Source organism: Schistocerca americana, chromosome 1 (genome assembly GCF_021461395.2).
Source record: "Schistocerca americana isolate TAMUIC-IGC-003095 chromosome 1, iqSchAmer2.1, whole genome shotgun sequence".
Taxonomy (NCBI): domain Eukaryota; kingdom Metazoa; phylum Arthropoda; class Insecta; order Orthoptera; family Acrididae; genus Schistocerca; species Schistocerca americana.
Window position 1 is genome coordinate 1,214,195,010 of NC_060119.1, and position 12,209 is coordinate 1,214,207,218.

The following is a 12,209-nucleotide window of genomic DNA, read 5'->3' on the forward strand; positions in this document are numbered from 1 at the left end:
CTGCCTTATGTTATTGAAGGGATGAAAAGCATGTAGTGGATAAAAACTGGAAACAGTGTTATTGTTTTACATATGGAAGAAAATGGTAAATATTTATCAAAGCTGTAGAACATCATCAATAAAAAATAGCCTACTTAAAAAAAGACTTGCAAAGGGCTTTTAAATGCAGGGTGTTACAAAAAAGTACGGCCAAACTTTCAGGAAACATTCCTCACACACAAAGAAAGAAAATATGTTATGTGGACATGTGTCTGGAAACGCTTACTTTCCATGTTGGAGCTCATTTTATTACTTCTCTTCAAATCACATTAATCATGGAATGGAAACACACAGCAACAGAACGTACCAGCGTGACTTCAAACACTTTGTTACAGGAAATGTTCAAAATGTCTTCCGTTAGTGAGGATACAGGCATCCACCCTCCGTCGCATGGAATCCCTGATGCAGCCCTGGAGAATGGCGTATTATATCACAGTCGTCCACAATACGAGCACGAAGAGTCTCTACATTTGGTACCGGGGTTGCATAGACAAGAGCTTTCAAATGCCCCCATAAATGAAAGTCAAGAGGGCTGAGGTCAGGAGAGCGTGGAGGCTATGGAATTGGTCCGCTTCTACCAATCCATCGGTCACCGAATCTGTTATTGAGAAGCATACGAACACTTCGACTGAAATGTGCAGGAGCTCCATCGTGCATGAACCACATGTTGTGTCGTACTTGTAAAGGCACATGTTCTAGCAGCACAGGTAGAGATATCCCATATGAAATCATGGTAACGTGCTCCATTGAGCGTAGGTGGAAGAACATGGGGCCCAATCAAGACATCACCAACAATGCCTGCCCAAACGTTCACAGAAAATCTGTGTTGATGACGTGATTGCACAACTGCATGCGGATTCTCGTCAGCCCACACATGTTGATTGTGAAAATTTACAATTTGATCACGTTGGAATGAAGCCTCATCCGTAAAGAGAACATTTACACTGAAATGAGGATTGACACATTGTTGGATGAACCATTCGCAGAAGTGTACCTGTGGAGGCCAATCAGCTGCTGATAGTGCCTGCACACGCTGTACATGGTACAGAAACAATTGGTTCTCCCGTAGCACTCTCCATACAGTGACGTGGTCAACGTTACCTTGTACAGCAGCAACTTCTCTGATGCTGACATTAGGGTTATCGTCAACTGCAGGAAAAATTGCCTCGTCCATTGCAGGTGTCCTCGTCGTTCTAGGTCTTCCCCAGTCACGAGTCATAGGCTGGAATGTTCCGTGCTCCCTAAGTCACCCATCAATTGCTTCGAACGTCTTCCTGTCGGGACACCTTCGTTCTGGAAATCTGTCTCGATATAAACGTACCGCGCCACGGCTACTGCCCCGTGCTAATCCATACATCAAATGGGCATCTGCCAACTCCGCATTTGTAAACATTGCACTGACTGCAAAACCACGTTCGTGATGAACACTAACCTGTTGATGCTACGTACTAATGTGCTTGATGCTAGTACTGTAGAGCAATCAATCGCATGTCAACACAAGCACCGAAGTCAACATTACCTTCCTTCAATTGGGCCAACTGGCGGTGAATCGAGGACGTACAGTACATACTGATGAAACTAAAATGAGCTCTAACATGGAAATTAAGCGTTTCCGGACACATGTCAACATAACATCTTTTCTTTATTTGTGTGTGGGGAATGTTTCCTGAAAGTTTGGCCGTACCTTTTTGTAACACCCTGTATAATTGGGAACCTCTTTTGCGATACTCTTTTGGTCACAGGAAGTTGACGTGTACAGTAAACCTGCATTCTCAGTGCAATTCAGTAACATGTACAGTGTCTCCAGCTGTGAATACAACACTGCACTGTTCAGTCTGTCAACATGTCTAGACGCTCATTTCACTCTTAGACCATGCATGCATTGTCACCAGAGGAAGTTTCACACCAAAATGGCATACACTGCAGAAACACCATTTTGATATTCAACTGCTATTATGAGCCATGGAGCATTGGACATCTGCCTCATAGTGGCCATCTGCAGTCAATAACAGCAGATAATGACCGGTACCTACAGGTCACAGTTTGCAGGCACACTGAGGAGAGTGCAAGACATCTCCATGCTGCCATTTGGAGGCAACAGAGAGCTGTGTCAACATAGGCAGTACATAATCATCTTCAATCAATCAATTTTTCCTCTAACCATCCATTACGACAACAGCACCACGATGACTGAAGAAAGTCGGAAAGGGAACACCTATACAATTTATTTCCTAGAGACTGAAAAGCTTATGTCCATGAATCAGTACACTTATAGAAAGCAGCACTCGTGTGAAACTGAGCTTGCCATTTTCTCATATGATACACTGCAAACTATGGATTAAAGGCCACAGACAGATTCCATATTCCTAGATTTCAGTAAAGCATACTACACAGTACCCCACAGCAGACTGTTAATGACGGTATGAGTGTACAGAATAGGTTCTCAGATATGCGAGTGTCTCAGTGACTTCTTAAATAATAGAACCCAGTATGCTGTCCTCGACAGTGAGTGTTCATCAGGGACAGGCAGTGCAATAGGACTGCTATTATTTTCTACATACATAAATGATCTGGAAAACAGGATGGGCAGCAATTTGTCATTATTTGCCGATTATGCTGTGATGTTCAGGATAGTGTCAAAGATGAGTAAGTGTATAATGATACAAGATGACAGACAAAATTTCTAATTGGTGTGATAAATTGCAGCTGGCTCTCAATGTAGAAAAATGTAGGAACAACAAACCAGTAATGTTCCGATACAGCATTAATAGTCGGTACCAAATTAGAATTGACACACTCAAGTCATTTAAGTATCTGGGCGTAACATTTCAGATTGATATGAAATGGAATAAACATTTGAGGAATGTGGTAGGGAAGATGAATGATCAACTTTAGTTCATTGGCAGAATTTTACTCAAGTGTGATTCACCCGTAAAGAAGACCACATATAGACTCCAAGTGAGACCTATTCTGGAGTACTACTGGAGTATTTGGAACCCGCACAAGGTCTGATTAAAAGTAAAGGAAGAGAGTGAAGCAATTCGGAGGCAGGCTGCTAGATTTGTTACCGGTAGGGTTGAACAACATGCAAATTATGCGGAGATGCTTCGGGAATTCAAATGGGAACTCCCGGAGGGAAGACAACTTTCCTTTTGAGGAACACTGTTAAGGAAATTTAGAAAACCAGCATTTGAGGCTGACTGCAGAACAACCCTACTGTACACAGCATACATTTCATGTACGGACTGTGAAGGTAAAATATGAGAAATTAGGCTCATATGGAGGCATATAGACAGTTGAGGAAAGGAAATGGCTAACAGTGCTTCAGAGTACCCTCAAAATGCACCGTACACTGGCTTGTGGAGTGTATATGTAGATGTACATGAATACAGATCAACGATGTTGGGTTCTCTTCACTGAAGAGCGCAGCCTTTGTTTGAGACAGGGTGTTGTAGTAGAAGTGTGTGGAGGTGAGCAAGTACAAATTCACATTTCATGCATGCAGTCTCAAATGTTCAGTAGAGAGGGAGGGGGGAGGTGGGGGCAGGGCTGCGCGCGCGCGCGTATACACACACACACACACACACACACACACACACACACACACACACACACACACACCCTTCCCACTCTCCCAGTTGTCACCGCCACCTCCACCTTTAGTGCCACCAGCTCCAGTACAGCAGCCAGCCCGGTAAACATCCCTCTCTGTCCGACACATTCCTAGGCTTCTGGTGCCCTCGGAACCCATCCATTTTAAAGTCTTCCTTGCTTCCTCCGCAGACACCATGGCTCATTTTATTCCATTTTTCCACAGCTCTGGGCCTGTTGTAGTGCTTCGAGAATTTCCGTGTAAATTCTAGAGCCACTCGTCCTTCTACTGTCTCCAACACATGATATTTTAAATATAAGTGGGAGAGTGGAAGCATATCTACTGCACCACCTGTTTCTGTGTGCAAGTTGAAAATTTGTTAAGAGAAGACTGTAAGAGGGGCGGTCCAATGACAACGACAAGTGTTTGCTGCTAGCACCACAGATGTTTTGTGAAAGAAAACAGAGTAATTATATGCTATTCTTTGCTGTGTTAGTGAATGTGATTATTGTAAAAAAAGAAAAACGAACAATTGACTACAGACTTTTAACTTACTTCATGTCTTAGCCCTGTACGAGGCAAGACATATGTGATGACCATAAAACATTTGGTTGTTGGACCAATGTTGTTATAAATATGTATAATAGAGTCTAATGTTTGATGACTAAGTTAACTTGCAGAAATTGTTGTCTGTGGAAGTTGAAAATGTATTATAATTGAACTGAAAGTATTCTACGAGTACCCAATTATTTCAAGAATAGAAAAAAAGAGTCTAAATAATTCCTATAACCAGCAAAAATCTTCAGAGAAGAAACTTTTGGAAGATCAGGTGAGCCAACTGATTAGGGTGAGGTGTGAATTGTGAATGCAATCCAGTTTTTTACCGCTTCTTGTGTCTTCAAAACTATTAGAACGGGTGGCGACATAAGTGACAGGACTCGAAGAAAATAGGAATTTTAAGACGGAAATGGGAAGAAGATATTTTGAGTTTCCATAGCAACCAGGCATAACATAATAAGAGAACTGTTTCGAGTAATTGGATTGAGTCCAAGGAACCAAATGGAAGAAAGTTGTGAATGCAACACAGTAAAAGACTTAAGAAAGTAGTAATCTCAAAGGAACAGAGAGTAGACCTCGGCATTTTAGACTAAGAAGAGTATTCTACGAGTACCCAATTATTTCAAGAATAGAAAAAGAGTCTAAACAATTCCTATAACCAGCAAAAATCTTCAGAGAAGAAACTTTTGGAAGATCAGGTGAGTCAACTGATTAGGGTGAGGTGTGAATTGTGAATGCAATACAGTTTTTTACCGCTTCTTGTGTCTTCAAAACTTCGACTAAGAAGATTCGGTGTGGAGAGTACACAGCTTTCTCACACATCAGAACTGACACCGAAACAGTAACCAGCAACCAATGCCAACTGCGCCAGCTGCTGCTCACCAGTGCTGACTCCACGCCTGCCCGTCAACGGCAACACCAAAACCAACGTTCCACTGCCAGTGCTGTTCACCGGTGCTTAATACACATCCGTTTACCAATGCATCTAGAACTCTACGCCGGGTGAGAGTAAAACAATAATTGTTTGAGTATAAAGTTGAAGGAACTATTGCAATAGACTGTAATATTGTAGTCATTATAAGCAGAATAGGATTTTTTTTAATGTTCATGAGAACTGATTGTTCAGTACTGGGGAGCTTTTCTGAAATCCACCCCTTTTCCTAAACCTCACCTGTCCTTTTCCCTCACCACTCTTCTTTCCCTTTGAATCCTCCTGCCACAAGAAGGAGCTACTGGCTCTGAAAGCTTGTAAACTGTAATACCTTTTATATGTGTTTTCTCCTGCTGTTTCTCATTAAGTTTTTTGAGGGGCATCAGGATGAATTTACCATAATCCCCTGGCCACCAAACTCCCCAGATTTAAACCCAATCAAAAATCAGTGGGACCACCTCGGTCGGGCTGTTTGCGTCATTGATCACCTAGTGCAGCTGGCCACTGCACTGGACTCTGCACAGCTCCACATTCCTGTCGGCACTACCAGAACCACACTACCTCACTTCCTGCACAACTTGCAGCAGTCTACACTGCAAAATGTAATTATTCAGGCTCTTGACAGGTGGTCACATTAATGTGAATGGACAGTGTATTTGATATGGCTTTATCCAAAAGCAGAGGGTTTTCACTAAAAAAATACGTAAAAGCATGTTATTACCATTCGTAGAGATTTTTAAATTACTTTGCAGATGAGCATCACGCGTATCAGTATGTATCATCTTTGCAAAGGCACATTGAAGTATAAAAGGCACATTGAGGTACATGCATCGAAATACATTCATTTTCTGAAGAGTGCTACATTTATCTATACAAATTACGAAACCTATAAAGAACGAAAATTTTAACCATCACAGAGTTTTCTATGTGAATTTTATGTTAAGAAATCTTATTGGGACATAATAGATTCCTCATTTATCAAATTCAGTTACAAGTACTGAATGGGAGACATAAAAACATATTGTGGGTAACATAATGACTATGAAAAAGGCTGCAATAATCTTTTAGTAAAATATATGTGTATTCTGTGCGTTTTCTGTAGTGATTTTTATATTTTCTGTAATTGGGAACTATTATATATACAATTACATACGTACCTTTTGCAAATACTGGAAGAACATCAGCATAAGAGCATGCTGTGTGTGTTCTGCACCTGCCAGTTCACAGTTTGGAGAAGGCAGTATGGCAGCCATAATTGAACTTCTCTCTACAATAAGCTGTGCCATATCCTGAAACATTAACATTAATCAACGGATAATATAAACCAGTTTCTTAAACAAGGTAAATGAACTGCACTGAATTTCTGTATTACTCTGAATTGTTATTAAGATTTTGATTTTTAGATGATATCAATTACAACACAGAATACTAATACCATATTTCACAAACACTTTACTTACCTATTTTATCATTATTCTTATTTTTAAACATAACTTATGTTCTCCAATCAGGCAGCAAAATGGCATCACTGAACACTGATAAATTTATTACTTTAGAAGTTCTTACCTTGACAAACACTGTTACAACAAAAGAAACAAGAAGACCAACAAAGAGATAGAGGGGCTGGCCAGTACTCACCTCAGCTCAGTACAGCCGATAGATACACAAAAAACAGAACCAAAAATTTACATTCCTAGCTTTCGGAACAAATGTTCCTTCATCAGGGAGGAGAGAGGGGAAAGAAAGGGAAGAAGGGAAAGTAGATTCAGTTACTCACAACCCAGGTTATGAAGCAACCGGGAAAGGAATACAGGGAGGGTAGCAAGGATGGAGGCATGGTTGTCAGAGGGAAGCCAAAGATCCCTTCCCTCTGACAACCATGCCTCCATCCATGCTACCCTCCCTGTATTCCTTTCCCTGTTGCTTCATAACCTGGGTTGTGAGTAACTGAATCTACTTTCCCTTCTTCCCTTTCTTTCCCCTCTCTCCTCCCTGATGAAGGAACATTTGTTCCGAAAGCTAGGAACGTAACTTTTTGGTTCTGTTTTTTGTGTATCTATCGGCTGTACTGAGCTGAGGTGAGTACTGGCCAGCCCCTCTATCTCTTTGTTAGTATTTGTTTCACATCTTTATATGAGATTTTCCATTAATCATTTAGAAACAAGAAGACCCATTATTATTAAAAACAAATTTGATAACTCACTACCACAAGCTCAGCCATTTCAGGCAATGGATCATTAGCAGCATGTGCAGCCAGGAAGCATATATAACTGCTTACAAGAGCTGGTTCGCTCTCTACTTGGCACGCCTGTCGCAATGCCTGAATTACTTGTCCTCTTACTGCCTGGAAATGTGGCAACTGTGGAAGCTGACGAGACAGCCACCAACTGAAATATAGATATTAACAGAAAAATTAAGTGTGATTACAATACAGGCAAGAATTATGACAGTACTAATTATCCTGTGAGCAAAATGACTATATTTTATTTATGTAACATTATAATAATGGACCACTATCTTCCAGGTAACATTACCTCTACCTGAGTCACAATAATCTGGGGTAGTTTCAAGGCATTCATCAATAGCATAGAGAGCATAAAACCATTTAAGTTCTACTCTACACTGGTATGATAAAAATCATGTGATAGTGATATGCACAAATGCAGATGGCAATAATATCACACACACAAGGTATAAAAGTGCAATGCATTGGTGGAGCTGTCATCTGTACTCAGGTGATTCAAGTGAAAAGATTTCTGACATGATGATGGCCGCACAACGGGAATTAACAGACTATGAAAGCAGAATGGTAGGGAGCTACATGCATCGGACATTCCATTTCAGAAATCATTACGGAATTTAACATTCCGAGATCCACTATGTCAAAAGTGTGCCGAGAATACCAAATTTCAGGCATTCTCTCTCACCACAGACAAAGCATGGCAGAGAGCCTTCACGTTACGACCAAGAGCAGCAGCGTTTCCATAAAACTGTCAGTGCTATAGACAAGCAAAACTGTGTGAAATAATTGCAAAAATCAATATGAGACGTACGACGAATGTATCAATTAGGACGGTGTGGCGATATTTGGCATTAATGCGCTATGGCAGCAGATGATCAATGCGAGTGCCTTTGCTACTAGCATGATATCGCCTGCAGTCTCTCTCCTGGGATTGTGACAATATCAGTTGTCCCTTGATGACTGGGAAACTGCGGCCTCGTCAAATGAGTTCCACTTTGAATTGGTACAAACTGATGATAAGGTCTGTGCGTGGTGCAGTTCCCCTGAAGCCATGAACCCACGTTGTCACCAAGTCATTGTGTAAGAAGGTGGTGGCTCCATAATGGTGTGGCTTGTGTTTACAGGGAATGAACTGGGTCCTCTGGTCCAACTGAAGTGATCACTGAATAGAAATGGATATGTTCGGCTACTTACTTGAAGACCATTTGCATCCATAAATGGACTTCATGTTCCCAAACATGTCACTTGGCCACAATTGTTCACAAATGGTTTGAAGAACACTCTGGACAATTCGAGTGAATGATGTGGCTGCCCAGATCAACTGACATGAATCTCACTGAACATTTACGGGACATACGAGGGTCACTCCAAAAGAAATGCACAATATTTTTTTTTTAATCAATCTTTTATTCTACATGTTTGAAAGATTTACAGTGTGTAGATACATCCTTTAGGAACAATAATTTCATTTCTCCACATAATTTCCATCCCTCTCGACTGCCTTACGCCATCTTGGAACCGGCGCCTGTATACCTGTACGGTAAAATTCTGGACCAACCTGTTGGAGCCACTGTTTGGCGGCATGCACAAGGGAGTCATCATCTTCAAACCTTGTTCCACGAAGAGAGTCTTTCAGTTTCCCAAATAGATAATAGTCACATGAAGCCATGTCAGGACTGTAAGGCGAGTGTTTCAGTGTTGTCCATCCGAGTTTTGTGATCGCTTTCATAGTTTTTTTACTGACATGTGGCCGTGTATTGTCATGCAGCATCTCCATACACCTTTTTCAACCTCTTGTGGATGTTTCCCACTGTCTCGTTTTCACAGCACAGGAATTCTATGACAGTACGTTGCTTCTGACGAACGTCAAGAACAGCAACCGTCTTGAAGGTGTGCTGTGACGGTGCTACTCACGGGAACAGGTTGAACTAAGTTTTAAAACAAGTGGGAAGGATGTATCTACACACTGTAAAACTTTCACACATGCAGACTGAAAACTGTATTTTTACAAAAATAGTGTGCATTTCTTTTGGAGTGACCCTCGTAATTGAGAGGTCACTTAGTGCACAAAATCCTCCACTGGCAACACTTTCCCAGTTATGGATAGCCACAGAGGCAGCATGGCTCAGCTCAATATTACTGCAGGGGCCTTCCAATGACTTGTTGAGTCCATGCCAAACCGAGCTGCAGCACAAGTCCGGGCAAAAGGAGATCTGACCCGGTATTAGAAGATATCCCATGAATTTTGTCACCTCAATGTGGTACACTGTTTCATATCTCTCAGTGCGTTCATAAGTGAATTACATATGGCTGAATGAAGCTGGTCGTAGGTTGTGTTCCAAAAATGAACATCACAGAGACAGATGTGACAACACTTTCTGCAGGACCTGACCATCATTTTGCAGGACAATGCTCAAGCATGTACAGTGCAAGCTGTTACTGATTTGTTTGACTGATGGGGCTGCTAAGTGCTATACCACCTACTGCAGTTCCCTGACTTAAGCCCTCATGAGTTCAATTCGATTTCTAAACTGAGGGAATGGCATTCACTTCAGAACTGCTACAAATTCATCGGGTAATAGACTGTGCTGCTTGAACTGTCAACACAACTGGCACTACTAAGAGTATCCTACGACTTCCTGGCAAAGGGTGGCACAATGCTGGTGACTACTTTGAAGGTCAGTAAAACTTTCAAACACTTATCTATTTTGTACGATCTGTAAATAAATAGTTGCCACTATTAAAGTTCCAACCCTCGTATCTCATTTTTCTATACTAACAATACCTACGATAAAAAATTCCATCCCCCCCCGCCCCACAAACTCTTTTCTGAAATTTTGTATTTCCATCATAATATTGTCTTGTCATAATGATGTCTTACATTCTGATACACCAACCAGCGTTCAGTGCTTATGCCTTCTGCTTCTTTGAAACTTTTAATGCTCCCCCCCCCCCCACCCTCCACCCCCCACGAACCATGGACCTTGCCGTTGGTGGGGAGGCTTGCGTGCCTCAGCGATACAGATAGCCGTACCGTAGGTGCAACCACAACGGAGGGGTATCTGTGAGAGGCCAGACAAACGTGTGATTCCTGAAGAGGGGCAGCAGCCTTTCAGTAGTTGCAAGGGCAACAGTCTGGATGATTGACTGATCTGGCCTTGTAACAATAACCAAAACGGCCTTGCTGAGCTGGTACTGCGAACGGCTGAAAGCAAGGGGAAACTACAGCCGTAATTTTTCCCGAGGGCATGCAGCTTTACTGTATGATTAAATGATGATGGCGTCCTCTTGGGTAAAATATTCCGGAGGTAAAATAGTCCCCCATTCGGATCTCCGGGCGGGGACTACTCAAGAGGATGTCGTTATCAGGAGAAAGAAAACTGGCGTTCTACGGATCGGAGCGTGGAATGTCAGATCCCTTAATCGGGCAGGTAGGCTAGAAAATTTAAAAAGGGAAATGGATAGGTTAAAGTTAGATATGGTGGGAATTAGTGAAGTTCGGTGGCAGGAGGAACAAGACTTCTGGTCAGGTGACTACAGGGTTATAAACACAAAATCAAATAGGGGTAATGCAGGAGTAGGTTTAATAATGAATAGGAAAATAGGAATGCGGGTAAGCTACTACAAACAGCATAGTGAACGCATTATTGTGGCCAAGATAGATACAAAGCCCACACCTACTACAGTAGTACAAGTTTATATGCCAACTAGCTCTGCAGATGATGAAGAAATTGAAGAAATGTATGATGAAATAAAAGAAATTATTCAGATTGTGAAGGGAGACGAAAATTTAATAGTCATGGGTGACTGGAATTCGAGTGTAGGAAAAGGGAGAGAAGGAAACGTAATAGGTGAATATGGATTGGGGCTAAGAAATGAAAGAGGAAGCCGCCTGGTAGAATTCTGCACAGAGCACAACATAATCATAGCTAACACTTGGTTTAAGAATCATGAAAGAAGGTTGTATACATGGAAGAACCCTGGAGATACTAAAAGGTATCAGATAGATTATATAATGGTAAGACAGAGATTTAGGAACCAGGTTTTAATTTGTAAGACATTTCCAGGGGCAGATGTGGACTCTGACCACAATCTATTGGTTATGACCTGTAGATTAAAACTGAAGAAATTGCAAAAAGGTGGGAATTTAAGGAGATGGGACCTGGATAAACTGAAAGAACCAGAGGTTGTACAGAGTTTCAGGGAGAGCATAAGGGAACAATTGACAGGAACGGGGGAAAGAAATACAGTAGAAAAAGAATGGGTAGCTTTGAGGGATGAAGTAGTGAAGGCAGCAGAGGATCAAGTAGGTAAAAAGACGAGGGCTAGTAGAAATCCTTGGGTAACAGAAGAAATATTGAATTTAATTGATGAAAGGAGAAAATATAAAAATGCAGTAAATGAATCAGGCAAAAAGGAATACAAACATCTCAAAAATGAGATCGACAGGAAGTGCAAAATGGCTAAGCAGGGATGGCTAGAGGACAAATGTAAGGATGTGGAGGCTTATCTCACTAGGGGTAAGATAGATACTGCCTACAGGAAAATTAAAGAGACCTTTGGAGATAAGAGAAACACTTGTATGAACATCAAGAGCTCAGATGGAAACCCAGTTCTAAGCAAAGAAGGGAAAGCAGAAAGGTGGAAGGAGTATATAGAGGGTCTATACAAGGGAGATGTACTTGAGGACAATATAATGGAAATGGAAGAGAATGTAGATGAAGATGAAATGGGAGATATGATACTGCTTGAAGAGTTTGACAGAGCACTGAAAGACCTGAGTCGAAACAAGGCCCCCGGAGTAGACAACATTCCATTGGAACTACTGACGGCCTTGGGAGAGCCAG

At 41.6% G+C, this 12,209-nt stretch overlaps 1 protein-coding gene across 3 annotated transcripts in view; it reads right to left on the reverse strand.

Annotated features, from left to right (window-relative positions):
- Window positions 1-12,209, reverse strand: part of LOC124619844 (integrator complex subunit 1) — a 307,722-nt gene that overhangs the window by 98,531 nt on the left and 196,982 nt on the right. For all 3 annotated transcript variants that reach the window (XM_047146458.1, XM_047146464.1, XM_047146471.1), the window contains 2 exons: window positions 7,324-7,507; window positions 6,278-6,409 (listed from right to left, as the gene is read on the reverse strand). In XM_047146458.1, the coding sequence (XP_047002414.1) occupies window positions 6,278-6,409; window positions 7,324-7,507 (316 nt within the window). The remainder of the gene's footprint in view (window positions 1-6,277; window positions 6,410-7,323; window positions 7,508-12,209) is intronic.